The sequence below is a fragment of the Gambusia affinis genome, linkage group LG10 (assembly GCF_019740435.1).
Source record: "Gambusia affinis linkage group LG10, SWU_Gaff_1.0, whole genome shotgun sequence".
NCBI lineage: Eukaryota > Metazoa > Chordata > Actinopteri > Cyprinodontiformes > Poeciliidae > Gambusia > Gambusia affinis.
The window spans coordinates 26,324,192-26,348,423 of record NC_057877.1 but is presented as its reverse complement, the minus strand read 5'-3'; the positions used below and the strand labels follow the sequence as shown (position 1 = coordinate 26,348,423).

General features: G+C 41.3%; 1 protein-coding gene across 1 annotated transcript in view; it reads right to left on the bottom strand.

Moving 5' to 3' along the window:
* syde2 (synapse defective 1, Rho GTPase, homolog 2 (C. elegans)) overlaps positions 1-21,986 on the bottom strand; it is a 44,491-nt gene extending 22,505 nt beyond the window's left edge. Inside the window, exons 1-4 of the mRNA XM_044130000.1 lie at positions 19,982-21,986; positions 12,301-12,602; positions 11,180-11,570; positions 1,522-2,654 (exon numbers count right to left, since the gene is read on the bottom strand). Of these exons, the coding sequence (XP_043985935.1) occupies positions 1,522-2,654; positions 11,180-11,570; positions 12,301-12,602; positions 19,982-21,986 (3,831 nt within the window). The remainder of the gene's footprint in view (positions 1-1,521; positions 2,655-11,179; positions 11,571-12,300; positions 12,603-19,981) is intronic.
* Between the last annotated feature and the right edge of the window lie 2,246 nt (positions 21,987-24,232).

Sequence of the window (24,232 nt, the reverse complement as noted above, 5' to 3'; positions counted from 1 at the left end):
CCTTAAAGGTTTTCTTATAAGACAGACTAGAAAACCCTAAGACTTTACTCTCTAGTGTGTGTCAAAATCTATGGTCTTCATCTGATATTTTTCATCAGTTTTTATTATTTGAAACTTATCAGTACAGTGGACTATCAATATGGACAGGTTTATTGTTGCCATGAAGATCAACACACATATGTCTTACTTGAAAGATAGATTTTCTTGTCTTATGGTTAATGGAAATGGATTTCTGTGTTACATCATATTTTGTATCCCAGGGAAACAGAAAATCATATAAAATCATACAATGAATTCTTATCAAGGTAAAACATCTGATGAGACTAAAACTTCACACATGCAAATATAATTAATATTCATTTTAAGTAACTCCCACTGAAGCTACAGCTGTTCAATCTTCAAATCCCAGATATGATGAAGAACCAAAATTCTGATTTCTTTACAAGAATCCAAAACTGATCATTTTCTTTTAAGCTGCAAAAAAACATGAAACTGAATCCATCCTCAACAAATAAAATATTAAGGGTGTTAATCAGACTGAACTGCACAACCACTTGAGATCCCTGAGATCACAACAACCAGCTGTTCAAAGCAAAAATCCAACACTCGTTTTTCTCCAAGATTTTACATATATTCAACTCAAAACACAATATAATGTACAATACCATGAGATTGATTATTTTAACATTATTTTAAGAAAGTTTAGAATATCAGTTGCTGATATCCACAAGAATCCTCGTATCCCTTTTCGTCTTTGCTACATCAGTGTCTTAATTCGTCCACATGTCTCTTCACTGAATAAAGCAGTTGTGTTGCCCATGGCAGCAACTCTGACATTATGAGTGCTGCTTTTTGATTCATTCAACATCATTAGTGGCTGCAGGGCGAGCATTCATCCCACAAAGCTAAAAAGGATGTTGTGAATCCGTAGTTATTTCTCCAGCTGCTTTTATAGTCTGTGAACATCAAAAACAAGACACCGTCTTCCATTTGAGAAGGGCTATTTGTTGTTTGACTGCAGATTTCTTAGGATTTTCAAGCAAAGCAAGCTAAGTAAGTGAAAAGAAAACCTCCAAAGTAAGGCCACTCTGAAGGCTTCCTGATTGAATGTCTGAACTACCTAGTTTTGAACAGAGCCAGAACACAGGGATAACAGAACTCCTCACTTGTCCAGGGACTTGTTCTTTCAGTCATAATGCAGAATAACATACAGTCAATTCAGAGATTTCCTTTTTGGCTGAGCTCCTTATTCACATCAAACCAGAAAAACTCCAATATTACTGTAGACGAGGCCCTAAGTTATCTATTCGTCTCTTCTCCATCCTACCATCACTCAGATAATGGAATCCTTCTGGCTAATCCAAATGCACCTAAAACCTCAGTCTTCAATGCCCCTAAACTTCAGCCGAGAAAGTAATAAGGCACTTAATTACAAAACAAACAATTAAAGGTGCCAAAACTGGTCCCAGTTAAGTAAATGGAAATCATCCATGGTCAAAGTCGACATTCAAACACACTTACTTGGCAGCCTCTTCTCTCGATCTCGTTGATGCACTTGTATATGATGAGTGGCACCATCAGCCCGGTGTTCTCCCTCTCCACTACCCGCCACGCCTCCACTCCAAACACTTGCGACTCTCTGTCTCCGTCTGGCCCGCCGTCCAGTGAGTTCTGCCACTGTTCCATGAGGTTCAACTTGACGTAGATCAGCCCCCGCGGCTCCAGCTTCACCGCCAGCTGGTGGGTGCGTGTCACTCTGAAGAGTGCGGGCAGCACCACCGTTCCGTGGCAGCAGACACGGTTCCGTTTCGGCGTGGGTTCCCAACTGAACACCACCAGTTTGAGGTGCTGGGCGTTCTCCAGCTCAATGTTGAAGGTGTGATCCATATCCAAGAACGATGTTCGACAGGTAAGAAGTGCGGTTCGTGCTTTATTAACCGAATCGACCTGGATTGCACAGTAAACATCTCGTGAGTCGATGCGTGGAGGTTTGAGGTCCTCAGCACCATAAAAATGGAGGCTCATCAGTCCAGAGATGTACTGGCTGCACTTGGGCTGATCTGTGAAGCTGTAATGGCGAAAAGCATCAATGTCCAGCTCTGTGCCATTCAGTCTAGAACTTCCTCCCTCAGCATCCTTGCCTTTTCCGCCCTTCCCCTCGGCAGATCCATGTTTGCCAGATTTGGCAACCAGCTCCGGTGAGTCACCATCACTGAGGTAGCCGCCTTTGCTGGCCGACTTTGAGCTGCCATTATTCTTCTTCTTGTTGAAGCTGTGTTGTGTTGAAACGCTGCTGTCCAGGTGGTAGCGGGAAATTACGTTGCGGCTCGCCGACCCACCTCCGGAAGGGGCTAACCGAGGCGGACCGGAACTCTGGGTGACGGTCTCGGACCCACTGCCGGTGGCCCGGAGAGAATGAGCCCTCGGCTCTAGATGACTATTTCCATTGTTACTTGTGTTGCTATTTTGGGTCCCTTTGACGCTGAGCTTTCGGCTGAGTTCAGGAAGCTTCTTCATCTTCATGGAAATCTTCCTGACTGTTCGTGGGGACTTGATCTTGTCTGGGAAAGACCAGTTGATGGAGCTGCTCTTCTTGGTTGGGTTTGGGCTCGAGGGAGGTGAGAAGCTAACGATGTTGGGCAGGTCAAGTCCATCTGAAATGGAAACAACAGAAGAAAAGAAATCTAAATTAACTGTAAATCTTATAAAATATCCATAAGAAAATCAACAAATGGACACCATCATATCCGAGCTTTCCAAATCACTATGGCTAGTGCTTTCTGTGTGTAGGTTTAACCTGTTATCACAAGTAATTACACGCTGTCTCAAGAAGACAGAAAGGGGAAAAGGACGTAAAACCAAAGGAAAGGTATGCAGGAGCCATAAATTACAGTCTACGCTACACCGTTATGGCATATCATCACATGATTAGGTGAACATGCAGCCCAGTAATCCAGTGGTAAACACAATCTCTGTGCAACTCTTTATATAAACATTCAACACAGTATAGTACTGTTAAAGTCTCCATATGTAAAGCTAGACAGTCATTAAGAAAGTTAACAACTTCAAAGAAAATGTGTAGAAAATACTTTTATTACATTCTTTATGTCAGCAAAGTTCTATTGTTTACAAAACTAGAAACGCCCCTAAAAAATTTGCTGGAGTTACAATCAGTGACCAAAACAGACCCCGATCAGTAGGTTGTAAACAATTTTCTTTAAATTAGTGTACCCACTGTAAACACGAGCTAACAGGCTGCACTCAAACTATCACATTGGTAAATTAAGTTTGAAAATGACCATAACTAACGCAGTCCAAGGTTAAAGATCGTCCAAAATAAAATTATGGGATTTTCCTGATGTTTTTGTTCTTCTCAGTCATTAATTTATTCAGCTAACAACAGAAGTCTAATGCAAGCACAGTCACAGGAGGAGACAACAAAATCTGGCGTAGTTCTAAATCAGAAAATTATTGTGGGCATGTGCAAAGTGGGAGTCTAAATATTTGTTTTAATTATCTGCAGGCTATCCAAATCCACCCGTCTTAACATTTATGTTTTTCTCACCAAACCTCAGTTCATTTGTGGATGAGATGTCCAACCTGAGCAGAAATGTTTTAATTTTACAAAATATCCTTCTTAGTTATTGTGGACTGAAAGTAGGAATACATTTCAGTATGATTATTCCTAGTTTGTTCAGATTTTCTGAGAGGGCGAAAGAACACAGAGAGAGAGAAAGTAGAAAGCGAGCCAGGCCCTGCCAACTTCACCAGCTCCAGTTTCAGAGGAGACCTGCTGTGCTATTCTAGGGTGCAGGCCTGGAGAGTGAAAAGACTGAGGTGCAACAGGATGTAGAGAGGGTAAGATGGGGAGCACTAGTGGGTCAGGGTGTAGCCCTGCAGATCAGGGACAAAGGCGCCCCTTGTCCAGGCACTCAGAGGTCTGGAGGGTCGACTGCAAGGCTGGCAAGCTGGCTGGTAAACGTACAAACACGGCTTTTCTTTCAGATTCCTCATCAAGCCCCCTTTTAGACGGGTGGAGTGGTGTCTGCCTGTCACAGCGCCCTGCCTGTAATCCAGACAGAGGGGCTCTGAAAATGGAGGATATGGGCGGAGGACCTTGGAGGAGCAAATTTACCTAACAACATCTGGCAAAGGGTGCAGTACACAAAGAACTACAGTCAAGGCTAAAACAAGGGTTGTAGGAGAGAGAGTACTAAAATCAGACAAAGCTCACTCACATTTAAAGCACTTTAAAGTGACCAACAAAAGATCTCAAGAAACATAATTTGCACACAAGCAGCTATTTTAGGTACTTTCTACAAAAAAGAATTTTAGGAAATTGTAGATAATTATTACAGTAGCTCATAAAATAGCGAGGACTGTTTTAATCTTATTGAAAAATACTAAATTAGAATTAGAAGATTCTACAATTTACTGAGGGAAGAGTACAAACTTTGTAGTATATAGATATAGAAATAAACCTTTTACCAACTTGTAGGCTATGTATGATATGTGCTGTTGATAATTGTAATTTTTTTTAATTCAATAAAAATGTTTTGAGGAGTAAACAGAAACTCACTGTTAACCAGAATCACCTGGTTTTCAGCTTGTTTGACTTGGATGTGTGACTGGTGAGTCAAAGATTAAACAAACTGGACATGAGAATTACCAGGTTGACAAGAACACTCCACACAAGTTTATTTTTAGTATTGTGATGCTGGTTTAAAGCATTTCCAACGGCAGCACCCAGAGGAACTCCCAGAAAGAAGCTACTCTATCATCACAGCTCATTCTCACTCCCTCTGTTCTTTTGACTTGGATTTACTGATTTAAGGTGAGTCCAATGATGAATGCATTGCTAATAGTTTTGACTCTACACACACGAACACACACACACGCCCACAGGCTGGGTGCTTTGTAGCCTTTGGACTTGTGGCAGCAGCCAGCAGAGTAATGTGACACCTACAAGCTGAGGTTCACGGGCGATGGTTTGACACTCAACCCTCCAGGGCCATGTTCCGAGGTCAAAAGGTCAAAAGGTCCACATTCCGCTGGGTGTCACCTAAGCCGTGTAACTGTGCCCACCCCCAACATTTACCAAGCACTCCAGTCCCTACATTACTGTAAGACAAAGAGAGAGCGCATTTATAAAAAAAGAGCACACACACGGCCCCTTGACCCCGCTGCCCCCTCAGGCACCCGGCATCCGACAGCCTTTAACAAAGGCCAGGAATTTATGACCCGGATTTTTCACCGCACTAGCATTAAACAGGTGCAGAGTGAAGGCGTGCACCAAAGTTACAAACTAATCATTTGTTTTTGTGTTATTCCATCACAAAACAAATTGCTGCTGCAGCCCACGGCAAGACAGTCATATAATCTCAGCTGTCATTTGATTAAGCATGTGTGTGAGAAAGAAAAAATGAGCAAAATGAGCCTGAGCAAACTTTGATAAGCCTTGAGGGAGGACAACAATCTGCTGCTCCTGACTGCCCACCTGTATCCACTTGCATGCCTGTTTTTGTACAAGCTTATCAGCCAAAAGTGTGCGAAACGTAAAAACAAAACAGGCCAGGGTGTGTGCTGACAAACATGGCAAGTGTAAATAAAAGTGTGAATGACATGCTGGCGCTGTAGTTTCTTCTCTCGGTGACTGGGACACCACCGTGAGCTGAGCTGCCTCCTCTTCACTCAGCTCTGGATATTTTGGTTCTGGATGGATTTTTATTGGCTGCAGAAGTCGGCATGTCGCACTACAGTAGTTATCAAAAGCCCTGCCTAAATAACCAAGCACGCATTGCGGCTTGTTAGAACCTTGCCAAAGTGATACTTGCAGTATATGACTCAACTTTCTTATACTACTGTGCCAATTTCGCCCCTGCTGTAAATCAACAAAGTGAGTGGGTGCTAATTCTGCTCAGCAAAGTGAGAAAACTTACAAGGTTATAAACATTTGCAATATAATGACAAACTGAAGATTATGTCAATTAATCAACATCTCCTCTTGGGAAAGAAACAACAACGATAAGGGAACAATAAATCCATATCCACTTTATACACCACTTTAAATGAATCACATCCTGAAGAGATTAGCATTTAGTGTCATGGTAGTCACTCTGAGAGGCTCGCTAAGTGATTAAAGCTGCATGCAAAGATTTTTACAAGACACTTAGAAAAGGACAAAAATGAAGAACTCAATACTGGTGTGAAAAGAAAAGCTCTGTTTATCAGAAACGTTTCAGGAAATATTTATTTAAATATTTAAAATATCAATAACACTGTTGTCTTGCAGCAAGAAGGTCCTGGGTTCGATTCCCAGCCCAGATTCTGGAAAAATATGGTGGTTTTCAGATTTTGACTTGACAGTCACAAGTCAGGGCCAATCACTTGGTTCCGGACAAAAGCTAATTTTTCTATCTCTGAAAGCATTCTGGCAATAAAGTGTCATCAGTTAATAACGCCTTGTTAAATAGAATACCTCAAAATAATTAGTTTTATGTAGAAATGTTACATTTATTGAATGTGATAGATCAATGAAACAACTTTATCTAATTTTTAGTATTTGGATGTGTGTGGGTTTTTTTTAGATTAATTGGGCAAAGGATGTCATTGGAACTCTTTATTTGGAGAGAATATGCCTCATTTTGACCTGATGATTATTTTTACCTATCAAAAGAGAAATCAAAAATCTTCCAGAGAAAACTATGTGACCTGAACTTCACTTCTGATGTGCGTTGAGGAATCTGCTCTGGTTTTCAAGGGCTGTTCACACAATGTTGCTGCTAAAGGCTGCTGACTTCGTCCAGACCCAAACGTTGCAACCATCAGCCAACATTAGCTTCAGGGTTTGAACTGTGAGGTTTGTACTCTCTGTCTATAACGCTATCAACCAAGGCCAAGTCTGGAACTCTGCAGCCAATGAGACCAAAACAAGTCCAGAAATAGCTCTGATCCAGTTTTGAGTGCTGGCCAAGTCAGATTCCCTTAAACAGGCTCCAAAGAGAACAACAGATTGGAAACACACCAGTGAGTTCACCACCCCCAAAGTCCATCAATCATTATCGTCCATACAAATAAAGCGTTCAGCTGCACAAAAAGTCACTCAGTAGGCAGCACACAAGGAGTCTGTAGTGTATCCGGCGAGGGAAAAGGAAGCAGCCAACCGGACAGAGTCATCTACATTTATACTACTTCATTAATTCAGCAGACATTGCTATTCATGCTCAATAAGTAAGAGGCCTGTCAATTTTCTGGTCTGCCAGATGAAAGTGGCTCCTTCATGAGCTCATTTTTATGTTAAACAAGAAACAGGAAGTTCAAAACATGGGTTATAATCACAGGAATTCAATGGGTCTTGCAAACGTCAAAAGCCTTGATTCCTATATATGTCGGTAAGGATAGATATTGTGATGAGCAAACCTTTAATATTTATGTGCTACTGGTCTGCAAAGAGGGAAACATTTCCTACAATATCACATTATGAAAGCTTTAAGACATTGCAGCAATAGTTGACCATGTTTAATCAAAAGGCTCATATGTCAAACCATGCCTATGTATCCGTAGATGTTAGTAAGAAACTAAAGACTTATAGGGTAAGTTAGTTTAAATAAGTATGTTGGAACCAAATGATGTGTCTGCTGACTCCATGCAAGCCATCCTGTCTGTGGGGGGTTTGTTGTTTGATGTTTTATTTCCCTAAGAGCAGCATCTGCTGTGTATTCAGAGGGAGGTGAACAGAGAGGACACTGGTCACTCGTTCGCTAGACAACCAACTCTCTTCTGCCAGGACTGGAGAACAAACTGGGACTCTGTCTGAAGTTTGGTCAGGGTGGCCTTATTTGAAAAGACAGGAAAAGGAACAAGACTGACAGGTAAAACTGGAGCTAAAAAATAAATCCCAGTGGACTGAAGCCGACACAAGCCATAATGCTTTGACACTTCTAACTGTTGAGGAGGAGAAACATGCTTTGGCAGACTTAATTAACCAAACCTCCCTTGGAACTTATAATATTTTGAGGACCTCAGGATGAAATAAACTGTTCAACCCCTAAAAACCCAGCTATTTAAAGTATTACTAAAAGTAATCAGCAACCATAGACTTGAAGGTTTAGTTTCTTGAAGAAAATTTTATCATACTAAATGTTGTGTGTGTAAATGAATGACGAGCAGTTAAAAACAGTTTTTTATCTGAAAATATTATACCTACTTGCATGAAGTCTAAGGTGCAATGATTTTCTTTCTTCAACAAATTAGAATCTTTTTTAGTATTAAATAGCTACATAACAACTCTTGCTTGCTAGAACAGAGGGAGACAAACAGTTCAAATTATTATTATTATTATTATTATTATATTTTTTCCAGATTTCCAGCTTCTGATTCTTTAACCAAGAGATGAAAGGCTGACAGCTCATTGCCGGCTGCTGCCCTGAAACCACAACCCCCCCACCAGTTTAAGAGGAGGAGTGTCCCTCTGCAGTCAATACAAACTCTGTTAACAGCAACCACAATGCCCACAGTAAACTCTGAAGGTCAAGGCTGTTTATAACTGAAGACGAAGGCACACAGCAAGGCAAAGCAAACCCACTGTATCCACACCACACTAAAAAGCCTCTATGATGGTTGATGACACAAAGCAGGGGACGCAGCTCCGTTTCTGTTGGAATAAACTGAGGGATGGCGTCACCAAACCCGCTGGAATCGACTGCAAAGTCAACATGCAGCAGGCAGTTCCGGAGAGGCGGGAAAAACGGGGGGAAAAAAGAAAACACTGCTACGCGCTGTTCTCATTTTCACAGCAACAAGTAAAACCACAACATCACAGACCTGGCTGCAGGAAAACACAAATATTTACTAGAGGCATAAACTTAGCACATGTTTCTGAATGGTAGTAAAGTAAAAGACTTATATAAAACTCATGTCAGGGCTACTCGTCTAGAGCCTACAGAAATATCTACAAAAAAAGTAATGATCAGAGGAGCACTAAATCTGGAGAAGATGCACAGCTCAGGCTCAGGGAAAGATTCAGAAGCTTTCCTTCTGAAGGAAAGCTTTAGTTTGCACTCCACAGATCTGGTATTTATAACAAGAAAAGATTGACAAGAAAAAGGTTATTGTTCAAAGAAAGCCGTAAGGAAGAAAGTAAACACAAGTGGGAAGAAACTCTGATCAGATGAACCTAAAATTGATCATTTGGCCCACTATACATCCCCTCAAACACACTATTCCTATGGAGAAACAAGGTAGTGGCCGCATCATGCTGAGGCGATGCTTTTCTTTGGATGGAACTGGGGCATTCTCAAACTTAGATGGAGTTAAATACAAGCTGTTCAGAGAAAAAAACTTTACAAAAAACTTTAATTACACAGCCAGAGCTACAAAAAATGGTTTACATCAAAGAATGTCCATGTGTTAGTTTAACTAAGTCCAATCCTAAATATAACTGGCAACATGTGTCAAACCTTGGGCCTTTTTAACAGAAAATAAATGGAGGTAGAATTGTTAATTCTGCCTGTGCAAAGCTGGTAAAAACATTTCCCAAATAACCTGCAACTGAAGTTGACGTAGAAACTGTTCTATAAGGGGATGAATAAAAGTGCACTTACTTTTCACTTAACTTCACTTACTTCTTTGTAAAACATTTGGAAAATTCTGAAAACAACTACTACTTTATGTTGGTTCATATCACGTAAAATCAGAAGAAAAACTTTAAAATATGTGGCTGTTATGTGACAAAAAGTGAAGAAGTTCAAGGGGTAAGAGTACAGTTTAATTAAACAAGCTTCTTTAATATTCAATATTGTCCAACCTGATGGCTGAAATTTTCAATTAGACCACAAAAAGAAACACAGTTCTATAAAAGGTGTGCTAAGGTATAGCTTTTAATTAGCTCTGTGCTGAATGATTAGTGTGGCAGACTGTGCAGTATGATTAGAGCCGTTCCTGGACCCGTACACTGAGTCTCATTTGGGACTGGATTAATTCTAATCCCACAAGGAAAGTCCTGCAGGACAGACTGTCTTTTTTTTTTTTAACCATGCATAATGTTATATGAGCACCAGGAGTTAGCTGGATGCTACACAATCACAGGCTAAATGAGTTTATCAGCTGCTAATTATCGCTGCTGTTAAAGCTAGTTGGTGCAAAATTATCATGACACAGAAGAATATAGAAGATATATAGTTTCAAAAAGTTTTGGGTCTTGGTTATTGTGGTTTTGGTTCTTTGTGGAGGAAAGCTGTCAGCGTGTTCATTTCAAGCCTTCAAACTTTCTCTGGGAGCCAGACTATTCACACTGCTTTTGTGTTCGTACAACTGTAATGGCTGTTGCGTGCCACAGAGAAGCGTTATAATTAAAGGCTCAGATGAAGATGAGCCAAATAGTTCAAACTACCATGTTGCCACATCACAAAGAACAAAAAGTCGGAAGTCAGGAAAAAAAAAAAAGAAAGAAAAGGACAGTGGAAGATGGGAAGCCGTGTGCTGGCTGTCATCATCCTGTCGTCGCTAACGGGTGGCCGACAAAAGAGGAGGGAAAGAAAGTGAAAGAGAAGTGCAATGATTCATGTCTGGGGTTATTCTGAAACTCTTGGGGTCAAGAATCTGTCCCTGCATATGAACAAAAAAACTCCAAAGATCACAGATCATTGTATGAACTCAGTCTTAAGTAAGAGGATATCATTCGTCTGAGGAATGTCAATGTTGAATTCCTTCTGTCTAATGTCTGTCTGAGCTGAACTAATGAGGGACACTGATATGGCAGGATATGATTAAACGGGGTTTGACTCCAGTCTGCTCTGATAAAAAAGAACATAAGAATGAGACAGTTTGTCTCTTTATGTAATATCTGATGAGCTTTACATTTTAAGCAAAAACAATGAAAAGGCTGTCTTAACTTAAAAGATTTAAACTTACATGAAAGTTGTCTTTAAAATGTACAGTTAAACATTAAATATGTTATATTTTTAGCTCTGACTATGTAGAGCAAAAACAAAATCCTTGATTAGGATCCTTGTCAGCTTTGGCTATAATCAGTGCAAACCGCAAGAATCTGCTGAATGATTGATGGAGACAAAAAGTAATTGGCCCCAAGCACTATCTCAATAAAATAAATGAAAAAGCATGAATGACTAAGTCTGCACAAAGAAAGAAGCAATAAAGAGTCTTTTTGGGGGGGGTTTACCTGTTGGTCTGCTGGAGGAGGACCCCCCCTCCTCTGGAGGTTTGCACGCGAGCATCTGTCTGTGCAGATGTAGCGCCTCCGTGGAATGTGCAGCATTCCCTGAACTCAAATCTCCAGAACCACTACCGGGACCTTCCATGACCGCCTCCGGCCCGCTGGAACTCTCAGCGGTCCAGCCGCCCTGAGCCACGTCCGCTCCCCTGCCAGGTCGCCTCTGCGCTTCGCCCTGCGGTGGGACGACCAGCCGTATGCAGGGCCGACGGGCCGTCTCTGGTTCATCGTCCTCTGGGATTGGGTTGTACCAAATCTCCCCCTCGTCATCTGCGTCGTTCTCTTCTGATGGGTCCACGCTCCGAGGATGAGGAGACACCTTACACTGACCAACAACCACCTGAAAACAAAGACAAATAGATAGAGTTTCCAACTATTGTTTTAAAGTCTTACCCTGCGTTACGCTTAACTTTAACGCTGACTTGTCTGCTGTGTTCCTTAATCTTTGTGATTCTGCTTTTCTTTCTAATTCGGTGTGAATGGGGCTAAATTTACTCTAAATGGAACCCACACTTTTCTCTTTATCATTACTATTTGTAAAAAATTTCTTGACAACCATGTGTTATTTTCCTTCACATTTTTTCATATCTATCATATAAAATCAGAATAAAACTAGAGGTGTTCCTCTAGTTTGCCTTCTTTCTGAATGCCACAGCACAAATAAACTTGCAATGCTTGCCTAGAGTCTACAGGCCTATCTGATACTAATATCGGAAATCGATCCGATATCAGCCAATAGATGAGGATCAGATTTTATCAACCTACATCTAAAATTGTTGGAGATTAGCATGTTCTCATGCCTGTTGTTGTTGACTGCTGCTCTTTGTTTTAGTAATGCATCACCTTTCTAACATTCCACACCACAAAATATAAAATAAAAGAATGAATGATGCATACTGACATGGTATTAGGTAAATATCGGTATCGTATTAGAAGTGAAAAAATAGCATAAGGGCACCCCTAGTTGTAACATGGTAAAAAGACTCACCCTATCATAGCTGTTTCTGCTTTTTCACCAATGCTAAGCTAACACAGTCATCTTAATCTCATACATCTGTGGAGGATCTAACCTGAGGGATCTGTGGGCGTACTGGGCGTACTGGCCGTGGCGGCGCTCCACCTGTGGATCTCACAAATTCTGGCGAAGGGCTGGGAGCAGGAGGAAGCTGACTGCCCTCCTCAGCTCCCAGCATGCCTTGCAGCTCCTCCTTGGTGCAGTGACTCTTTGGCTGGGAGCTCTGCTGCAGCCAGTTGCGTTTTTTGGACACTGTAATGGTGGTGGTGAGCTGCGGGCTCCATGATGAAGGCTCATTGGTCAGTCTGCTGGCCTCTCTGACATTAGCACACGGGGTTTGGAAATTCTCAATGAAAGCTGAGAAAGTGGAGAACACAAAGGCAGACCGTCACTGCAGCAGGCCAGAAAATAAAATGAAAAAAAGTATTTCCTGGACTAAATAAAAGAACTAATCATCTTCTTGATTAGTATAATTTCAGTAATTACTGATGTGAACTGAATTAGAGAAGGCAATGTTTCATCTCAAACTGTTCAAGTCACAACAGGCTGAAGAAAACATTTACATCAACAAACCACAAGTGTGAAAATATTTAGTAATGCTAGGTGGTTTAAATATTTCTTTCCTATTTTTTTTCTCTCTTCTTTCAGGGATTCAGGGATAGATGGACTATCATCATGTCCCTCAATGCCCTCCAGCATTATGTCCAGAAACTACCCTATTCAGGGTTAACTTTGGGAATCTGTGAACTCACACTTCCTAGAGGAAATTGAGGGACTTTGCACGGATCTGTTGTAGCAGATCTGAAAAAAGTATGCAAGAAACAGCCAACGTTTCAGAAAGAAGTAGGAGGAGGAGACTGGTAAAAAGTGAAGACAGCAGAAACCTGTTAAAAAAGTAAACAAACAAAAACACATTCCGGCAATACGGATGTGACCTGCATTAGCACTTAATGTTTCGAGGGACTGGAGTAAACGGTTCCCGCAAGGAGGAGATTTCCAATCGGATACTAAGAAGATGCAAGAATTTATGACAGATGTAAGCACAGAAAAAATAAAAACACACAACTATGCAAAAGAGTGTGACAAGTAAAGCACAGTGCAGAAGGAGGCTAGCGTCCTGCTCTAACTTGTAGAGCAGGCTCATATAAAATACTGTTTTGATCCCCTCCAGCTCTCCTTCAAGCCCCTCCAACATGCTCTAAAGCCAACTTCTCCAGAAAATTATTTTTTCACGCATGCCTGAGTAGCCGAGCAAATTAGAAACCTGGGGATATTTTTACTTTCTTTTAGAAAATTTTACATTCTATGCAGAAGATCTAGCATAAAATATAGTTGTAATAGTGCCAATGAAGAGTGAGAAAGAGTGAGTTCTCAGGTATGTCAGAAGTGAGCTTGTGGATAGATAGAATGTCTAAAAAGTAAAAAAGAAAAAAAGATGATAAACTGTAAAAAATATCTGTATTCATGTGAGCGGGTCTCTGTGCTGCATTTAACACAGCTGATCATAACATGCTGATCAATACACTGGAAAGCTTGGTTAAAATGTATTTGGCAGATCAGTTATCTGTTATTTGGCAGTTATAACTCCGAACAAACAACAACCGTGTGTGGGAGTTCCTCCAGGCTCTATTCTCAGGCAAGCAGAATTCAATATCTACATAGTTAGTCTAGCTCCAGTTATGGAGTTTTACATTTCCTACAACGCACCTTTATGTTTCTGTGTGATCACATAACCACAGTTTGTTACAGTCACCAAGTCCTTGTGTCCATAATACCAATGAGTTGTTACTCCTACGTGATTACAGACCTAAATTGTAACATCATCTGTGTCTGAGCTATGTATTTGTTTCTAGCATTTCTTTCTTTTATATTCAAATTTTACTATTATTCTCGTATTATATTTATTGTGTAATGGGATTTTTTCTTTATTTCCTTGTAAAACACTTTGCCTTCTTTCTGAATGCTGCAGCACCAATAAACTTGCCATGCCTTGCCTAGAGTCTACAGGCCTAGCAGTATTCTACAGCTACAGATCTACAGCTTTATAAAGCAACTTTTGTCCCATAAACATACACACTGAAATTTATTACAACGCAACAAAAGAAGGGGTTAATCTTTCCTGAGCTACAGCTAGAACATTATGTGGGAATGGACTAATCTAAGTTGGGGATTAAACTCTCTTGCGCTCCACCTTGTTGTAAACATTCCAGTTAATTTGATTTCTGAATCAGCTTTGTTTGCACAGTAAAATCCTAATCTTGAACGAGTAACAACAACATTTCTTGTTTTTCATTTGATGTCAGACACAAGCAGAACCTTCTTTTTGCTTCATTTACAGAGGACTTGCATTCAGAATCACATTTCTACTGTGTGTTCGCAAAGTCTCGATTAGAGATTTTTGAGGATCTGCAGTTGAGTAATATTAGAGTTTTTGTAAAAGGAGAAGCCAGGATTTGATTTCTGCCGGTTTGCTGAGTTCCATGCGTGACTGTGTGGGCTTGAACTGCCAGGCTGCACTCATCTGTGATGCTATGATTTTATCTGCTCCAGTCTGGCTGCGTTTCAGGTAGCCTTTCAATTTTTATTGAAAATTCATAAGGTTAGAACATACTGTAGCAGAAAACAGGGGATTGTACAATGGTGCACCATTAACTTTGCTTTGTAAGGAAAAATACGCTAAAAGCTTTAATACTTTTTACCTAAAATGGATCATTTGCAACAATAAACTCAATTCCTTATCAGAAAAGCTAGAATTTAAAGACGTTTTGGTTTCAGGATGTACAAAGACCCATAAACAACAAACAAAGCTAAAAAGCAACCTTAAATATAGAATCAAGTCACTTTTAATTTAATTCTACAAAACGTAATATTTTTATTTGAAAAAAAAAGGACCAATTAGAACCGAAACCTCTCCAAAACTACTGACCCTGATGCCGAGACTACACACGGCACGTTTGTCAACAAGCTGTCTTCTTCAAGGGGTCTTTCATAACCAGAAAAGGAAGCATGTTCCGACTCGAACGGCATTCCAGACCACGGCTGGAGATTTAAATCTTTGCTGCCGTCTCCTTTCACCATCACACTCCTTTACAGCAGCAGCAGCTTCCAAAACAAACAACCAGCCGGACAAGTTGGACCCAATTTGTAAAAGTTTTGGCCTCTTTTAACTGCTGTCAGATGTTAGACAATTTATAAGCCTCATTCACCTCTCAGTCTATTATTTAGCCTGATAAAAACAGACAAAGGATTGCTAAGAATTTAGGGATTTCATCCTAAGAAACATCAAGATATATTGTGGTTATATGATTGAAGAGTTTATAAGAACACTGAAATAAACTAAGATGTTCTAAGAGGGAATATAAGGACAAAGTGAAATAATAAAAAAGAATAATTATGATTAACAAAGATGAGATGAAAACTATTTTTGTTAGTTGGTTAAGAAGCTTTCAAGGAAAATGTTGTAAATGTAAGATTTCATCCTCCAAGTTAAGGCAGGAAACAGGTTTAAGTCCCTCTAAAAGGCATTTCATTATTCAAAATTAAACATCTAAGAAGATTCATGATGCAAAAATAAAATACATACATTCTCTATTTAGAAGATGGACGACAGTTTTAGGACAAGGAAGAAAAGGTCACCTTATGACAAAAAATGAATGACCTGCAACCACAAAACCGGTCCAACAAAAATACTTAGGGAAATTGTAGTATTAAAACTTTCATTTAAATTGAAAACTGCCAAGGCCCCTGTCAGCTTCTTTGTAGCCTAAATTCTCTTGTGATCACTGCAAAGAGAACTGACGGACCCCTGACCTGAAGGTAACAGATGGCCAAAGCCAATAATACAGGATTGTGTCTTTTTGACCAGACTATAAGAAAGAGAGAAAGGAAGAAAGAAAGAGGTGGTGCACAGATGGGGAGGAGTGTTATGGTTTGCAAAGTTACCAAGGAAAAATCTGGAAGTGCCGAAGCAGATCTGTGCTGTTTGAGCCACAGAGTAAAACCCACTTACATTCATCTCTAAACCTTATGAGTGACTGGATCTTTTACAAAGCACTTGATCCACTTTCCCATAGGCTTTTAATTTCTTTCCTGATTTTCCTTTTCGTCATAGAGGCTTCTCTTTTATAGGAGCAAACACACAGCAGCTCATTTTCTCCTCCCTACAGACACAACTTTGTTGTGTATACGGGGTTTGTGAGCTCCCTTTAGAGCGAATCTTTTTGCTGGGTGCCATGCATTCCTGTTGACACTCATTCATATGCTAATGGGGATTGTCAGTGTAGATTTTTCTTTTTACACAAGGACAGAGCTAAGATCGCTCAGGGTTACATCACATGTCAACACTTGCATCCCACTGACACGTACCGCCAGTGCTGTCCTCAATATGTTGGCTGAAGTGCCATTTTTTTCCCTCAGTGTTTCTTTTTAGAGGTTTTATTTTTCTGGTTAAAATTTAAGTTCGAGGACACAAAGATGACTAAATTAATACAAAACTGAAAAAAGAATAACAGCCCTTTTAAAAGAAGCTCTGAAGTCCCTTAAAAGCTAATAAAAACTACCGTAGTGCTCTCCCCATTCCTTGCAGCAGACGCCATTATGACTCAAACATCTCATAAAACCATCCTAGTATGATCTCTGATGCCTCAAGATTCTCCCAGCTCATATCTGCAACATCAATAAATCTGTCAAGGCTTATGCATGCTAAAAGACAAGACAATCTTTGTACCACCACCCTCAGTTGTGTCATGTGTTTCTGAAAACACTTTCTCAAAACACAACAAATTTATATAAGGGCATGTGCGTATAATATAACCAAATACGTGACTGTACGATGTTGATGAACATGATCGGCAACAACACTCAAGAAGACTCACGATTTCATTACCACTAGCCTGATCCAGTTTTACAAGGCAGGATTGATCTATGATTTCATGTTGTTTACACTTAATTCTGGTCATTGATTGTTGCCATGGAGATGGAGACTCATCCAACCATGAAGCTTTTTTCAGTAGAAAGTCCAGTTTTAAGCCTCAATTTCCTGTTTTTAGTTTACAGAGGCGGCAGCTGGTCTAGTCCTCTGCTGCTGTAGCTCATCTGTCTCAAGGTTCTACATATTGTGAGTTTGGAGTTCTGCATAGTGTGGTTGTAAGGTGGGGTTATTTGAGCTCCTTGTGATTTATTAGGTTCGTTCTCCATCTTGTCTGCAAACACTCTTTGAACTTCTGAAATCAACAAGCTGATTTATGGATGATTTTCTATAAACCTTATAAATAGTTGTGTTTTAAAATCTCAACGTTAAGCTCAATTACATGCCTTAAAATTTAAGAAAGTTGTTTTCATCACATCCAGATGGCTAAATTTGTTTAGCTGTTGTCATGTGACTTGCTGATTTGCTATGTTCAATTGTTTGAACTGGTGTACCCAATAAACAGAAGAATCACTGTTTGTAACACCTACACACAGAGCCCAAGTCTAAATCTCCAGGACCAGCAAATAGTGACGGATTTAGGAAGTTAATCAATGCCTTAGAAAATTAAGCAAAAACATAATAAATGCCTTGGTTTCAAAAGATTAGGTAAAAGGTTTGGAAATATTTGTTTTTTTCTTGATAGAATTTATTGTTTTTAACTTTAATCGTATGCCTTTGTAATAAATCTAAAGAGTCACAAGTTAAGCTAGCTTAGCGCTACTTATATAAATTTGTTGTAAAATTAGCTGGGAGGTTGGAGGGGAAAAAATGAATTTAGTAAATCAAACAAACTTTATTGACCTCAACTAATGAAACTTATAAATAAGAACATTACATTTCATAAAATTTATATTTTGAAGCAGATACAACTTGGTAAGAAATCAGCAAAGATTTTGGGAAGTTGCTAATACAGACCAGGTCAAAACATTTAAAGTTCCGCTTACATAATAAAAAAGATGAAATGCTAAAACTTCTGTTTTCAGTGAGGTCTTGTATGTAGATGGTAGCACTTTAAGATATCAATACAAATGTTTTTAGCATCCGAAATAAAATCTTTTTTTTTTCCATTTTCATTTCCAGTTTTTGCTCTAACAGATATAGTTTTTGCTATGTAGATATTTACTACTTAGATATATTCTGCTTCATGTTTCAGTTTTTTATATCTACTCTCCCTTTTAACTCTATTTTACATTTTGTAAAGCCAGACAGGTGTATGTCTTTTTAAATTAAGTTAAACTACTGTAAAGGCAGCATACAGGACTAATACTGTTTTCATCTTTATACTTTTTGAAAGAAAGTCTGTACATCTTCAAAATATTCCAGTCACAGACTAGCATAGAAACATCACTGCCAAATTCTTTTGAGACTTAACACGATATTTACCAAATGCATGACTCATGACCTAATGCCAGGTGAAAACAGGACACCTGGATCATGCCCACCTGTCAGCATGCCTTCTCTGACAAACCAAAACAAAATAAATCTTTTGACTTCATATACACACATGAACAAATAAAGTATAGAGGTGTGTAGGCAGGCTTATGTTCACAAAAGACATTATGCATAAAGTTATATATGTTTCAAAACAGTGATGACTGGAAAAGTTAGAGCATAAACAAAATTATATGAAGTCAAACTAGGACATTTGACTTACTAAAAACTTTACACTAAAGTTTGATATCCAAAGAAATCTAAGAAAATTTTCAAACAACTCAAACAAGAGCTTTAAGTGAGTATTGAATAACTTCAGGCTTTTTCTACGGTGCGAAGAGCTTCCCGAGATAAGCCAAGCAATGACCTCAATAAATACTTAATCACCCTTCATTTTGTTCAGTCATGGTGAGGAATTAGGTGACACAGCTCTAACTAGTTAAACAACGGGAATGGCATTTCAAAAATTCAACTCAAAGTCTCTTTAAAATGCAAGCTACCATTGGGCTGTCAAGAGCAAATGACTGGGGAGGAAAGCGACATGACAGCACAACCCCCTCTTCTCTCAAGCAAATCACACACCACGAGCGCAGCAGAAAAATACTGCAGTGGCTTCTCTCCCGCCTTGGATTCCTCTGGCCACAGCTGTGGAAAAGCTCAGCGGAGACGAGGAGAAGAGAGAATGTGGAAGAAAATAAATTAGGAAAAAATGAGAGTAAGAACTGCGTGGTTCATGGAAACTAATAAATACCAAGTTCTGTACCGATTCTAACTGCAAATTGGTCAAGAAAAGCTGAAAAATTGGTGGCAATACGTTAAACAGAGAAATCTTCTGACAAATGATCTCACTTGTGGTTTCCTGATACAGATGTTTCTGTGTCTTTCATAAAAACTGCAATAGAAAATTATTTTACCTTTTCCTCAGAGTCAAACATTAAAATAAGATATATACATATAAAACACACACACACACACATATAAAACCCCACCACCAACACCACTGGGAACAATCTAAAAGAAGAGTGAGTTAGTTGTTACTGGATCTATGCTATGAGTATTTGGACCTACAACCTCATGTGCAATTAATTTAGTGTTAAAATGCTGCTAAATTAGTGTGAAGGAGGAAGCCCGCCACCGGTTAGAGAACTCCTACAAAGGAAAGCAAGAGGTCTGAGGTGTCTCGTCCCTTTGCTTTGCATCCAAAAGTGGAGGAGTGAAGGGTGGACCGCCACCAGACGGAGTCTACTATGAGTGGAGGAGGATGACAACAATCAGATGGGAGGAAGAAAGGTAGAGGATCCCCTGGAGACGAGGTCACCCTGTGTAGCCTTCCTACCTGGCTGCTGCTGCTGTCTTGCACACTTGACTGTAGATGACTTAGCCTTGACTGATTTACTCCCTCGAACCTGGACCCCTGGTTTGCAGCCTCCGAGGTTAGCCTGAATGGAGGACCAATCCTGGCTCTGGCCTCCACCAAGAGGTAAAGAAGAACCCTCAATGCGCTGCTTCATCTCAGACGACAGCAGACGACCCTTGTGCATCCACTCTTGCATCTTGTTCACAGTAACACCGTAGGCTTTGCTGACCGACTGGACCACCTGTGTCCGGATTTCGGCCTGTTCTTGCTTGCCCTCCTGACCCTGATGACTTGCTGCTTCGCTGTTGCTGTCTGTTGAACCTGTGAGGCTGTTGACCGAACCGCCGCTCTCATTCAGCCGTTCACCATGTTCCTCCTCAACTCCGACATTTTGCAGCAGTTCGTCACTGCTGATGCCGTTGCAAAGCACCTCCTGTTCAGATAGCTTACCTGCTCTTGAGACTTCAGCCTCTTCATGTTTATTTAACTCCAGAGACTCTTTATCATGAAGAACTTCTGCACTTTCCCATTTGGCTGCCTGAGTGAAAGATGAAGGTAGGCCTTGATACCTAATAACTCCATCACTGGCAGACCGGACTAATGTGGGTCTTTTGGTCACTGACAAGCTGGATGTGCTTTTACTGATCAGCTTTGCCTTTGACTCCAGGCTTCCAGTAAGGCAGAGCAGGAGTGATTCAGTGTCAGAAAGCTGCTGAGAACTGTGGTTCCCTCCAGAGGACCAGGAGTCACTGTCAGTGTTTTTGACAGAGAGCCTGGAGCACAGGCTGTCTCTTGAATGACTACTACAGGAAGAGGTGGCTTGCTGCTCAACTAAGCCACCACTAATCTGCTGAACATCCAAGCTGATATCATTCATAGCATTGATGAGAAGATAATAGGCCTCTTGCAGCTGTGTTCTGAGCCTGTCTGTTTCCTGGGCGCTATCACCATCATCTCCCTGCCCTTTATCCTGTATCTCTGAAACCTCCACTCTGGCAACAGTTTTTGGTTTAACTGCTTCATAAAAGGGCAGAATTTCATTATCATAGTAATCGTCATCATCACTATCTAAGGGGTACCTCAGTGACCCCTCTGTGGCGCACAGAGTTTGCATTTTGAGATCACAAATCTGTAAGTCAGTGGGGAAAACTGTTGGGCTCTGAGGGCATCCAGCGGTCTCCCCAATGGACCTGACACAGTCAGGCTCATAACTTTCAATGCTTCTGATTAAAACATTTTCCTCAGAGTTTGGATGCACGCAAGTTTGAGTGTATGCCTCCAGAGCGGGGCGGTCAAAATTCCAGGTGTTGTTTGTGTGAATTGCTACTACAGTCCCTGCCATGTGCCGGGAGTACCCCCGGCTCCTGGTCTCTGCCCCCTCACCATCTGCAACCCAAGCCACGGCAGCTCTAACGACCCCCGTCTGCGCCCGTCCCTGCGCTCGGTGTATCGCTTGACCGGAGCTGTCCCCGAACCCGATCGAATCGCCGAAGCCGCACTGCCTCGGCGCAGGAACGAAGCGTTTTATCTGCACATGTGGTCCTTCGAGAGAGATCCCCGCAGATCTGGGCTCTCGGAGTTTCCTGTCCTCCCCTCCTAACGCGTCCCCAGCAAACTGCGCGTCTCTTTGAAGTGGGGCACCAAGGAGCCGCTCATTACCGTGAACCCTGCCCCCGCTGCTCGGCTCCCGGGGACGTGAGCCAGCCACCTCCGCTGCGCGACTTTCTGGGACTGTTGTGGCTCCCTCTGTTTGCACCAGCGGTCCTTCTACATAATTCTCGTATGCGCTCATTCTCTCTGCCGTGAAATCCAGCCCTGTGATCAAAACTACCGGCCGAGGCTCCTCGGGGAAAACTTTTTCTTTACCTTCTCGGCCCCCATTAGCCGCAGCAGCAGATCCGTATCCACCGCTGAGCGTCGCTCCTTTTTTGGACTTCTTCCCCCGTAGTTTTGCTAGTAAAGTCCTCCGCAGAGGATAAGCCATTCCTTTCCACTGCCCCCCTCCAGCTAATTCCTCCCGGTGTCTCTCAGCAGGCTGGCTCCAGAAGGGATGGACCGAGCTGGTTCTCCTCGGTCAAAGCTCGCCGAGCGGACGGGCTCCTCTCCATTCTCCGCTGTCACCTCCGTTCTGCTGCCCCACTGAAACACTCAGCACTCCGCTTTGCTCAACTGCACCACCTCTCTCTCTCCTGTGCTATACACACACGGCACACACTTCTTTTCTCCGGTCTTCCCTCCTCTCTAGCGCCTCGCCTCTCTCCATGTTTGCAGCTCGGATGTTTGAAATATTTTCTTGGTTCAAAGTTCAGAAATTTGAAGCGCAGATTATTCAAAGAAAATAAACGTCATTTTAGGCCATTTACCTGCGGATGATTAATAGGTTCCAGAATAATCGTTTGCTACATGACTAATTACCAGCCCATAATATCACACCACACTAGTTATTGTCTGGAGTATTTGTCATATGTGGGGCATTGCTCTTTACATCTGTCTGTCTGTCAATCCATCCATCCATCCATCCATCCATCCATCCATCCATCCATCCATCCATCCAAATTTGTACAACAGCTAGTTATATATATTTTTATAAACAGTATAAACTGCAAAATCTGGTAAATAAGCTGCAAGAGCTTGTTAACTGACTTGAACGTTTAAGTCCAGAAATCTTGTGTGCAGCATGTGTGGGGTCTGCAAAGATATTAGTGACCTTTGACCAGCAAAAGCAATGAATTGAGGAAAAAGATCTACTCCGCAGACCTGATTAATTGAAACAAAGGGTAGTTGAGTTGAAAATGTTACTAATGTCTTTTCACCCATTTGCATTACATGGCTATTTTACAGTAACAATCTGTTTAAAAAATTTTAAGCCTCCCAGTCAGTATAATTCTGTCAGCAGAAGAACAGAGGGACATTATTCCACCGAACCTTCTCTTGTGTCGCTCCCTGAATCTTGAATTAAAATTGGCGTGGGAGCAGTTGAGTCAGGACTTCAAATTACCACCTTCACTTGTAGCTGCTAATGCATTTCAGTAAACCGCAGTGAGAACAATCTCCATCTCAGGGGGAAATATGTGCTTACACTCTGCTGAGAGAAGAGAAAAATGTCTGTCTCAGCAGGAAACAATAAGGAGGACGGTGGTTAACTATCCATTCCACATACCACTCTTAGTCTTTTTCCAAATGATAAGGATTATGTCTGTCACATGGAATTAGCCAAGTTATTGTTTCATCATCATTATTACGCACACAAAGGACATATTTCATCCCATTCAGCGACAACGACAGCACAGAAGGACAGACTGCTCTAGTTATGGATCACTGGAGTTTTGTTGTTTTTCTTTCTTTTTTCTCCAAAGAGTTTTGCAGCACTAGTGGCTCGTATTTTTGCGACAGTAGGCAGACAGGAAAGAGGGGTGTATTTGTCTGGTGTATTGCGGTAAGGGTCGTTGGGACCGGAAGTCGAACCCGCGACGTCCGCGTCAAGGACTAAGGCCTCTAATCGTGGGGCATACTAACCCCCTGCGCCACCACAGCACGCCTCGGATAACTGGAGTTTTATCCGAAGTAAATATTGAGTAATCATCTCATTTCTTGACCTTGCATCTCTGACCTAACTTGTGTACAGTGTGTGTCTGTGCTTTGTTGTTACACCACCCAGGGCTGTACAACCGTCTAAGAAGGTGGAGAACAAAATGGAGCATGTTTCACTTGAACCTTAAACTGTTTGTTTGCTGTTGCCTCTTGTTGGAATGTGCAAGAAGATGAACTCCTGGGAAGCTGCAGTGGGTGTATGAGTGCACATGCGCAACCTAATCTCTTCCCTGTAAGACACACATATAGTATACTTAAACACCTACGCACACTTGGACTGAATCTGATTTCATCTTGAGCCTCTCCGCATTTTTCAGGGGGAGAAAACACCCTGTGATTAAGGGGCATTTATAATCAAAGCAGTCTATTGACAGGGCCCTTCACTCCCACTGCTCCACTCCCAGTCAAACACGATAAGCATCTGTTATTGGCCTGCAGGAGCCATGTCGGCCCTGAATCCTTTCCCTGCCTCCCCGACTTTCTGACTAGACCTTGTCTGGGCAGTTATTCACAGGTCAAAACCTGCAGGCTGTCGTGTTTTGTGTTTTTGTGTCTGAAAGAGGGGAAAGGGAAAGCAGGAGGGACGGTGGGGGTGTCAGGTGTAGGAGGACAGATTCAGAGAAAAATATGCCAAACACT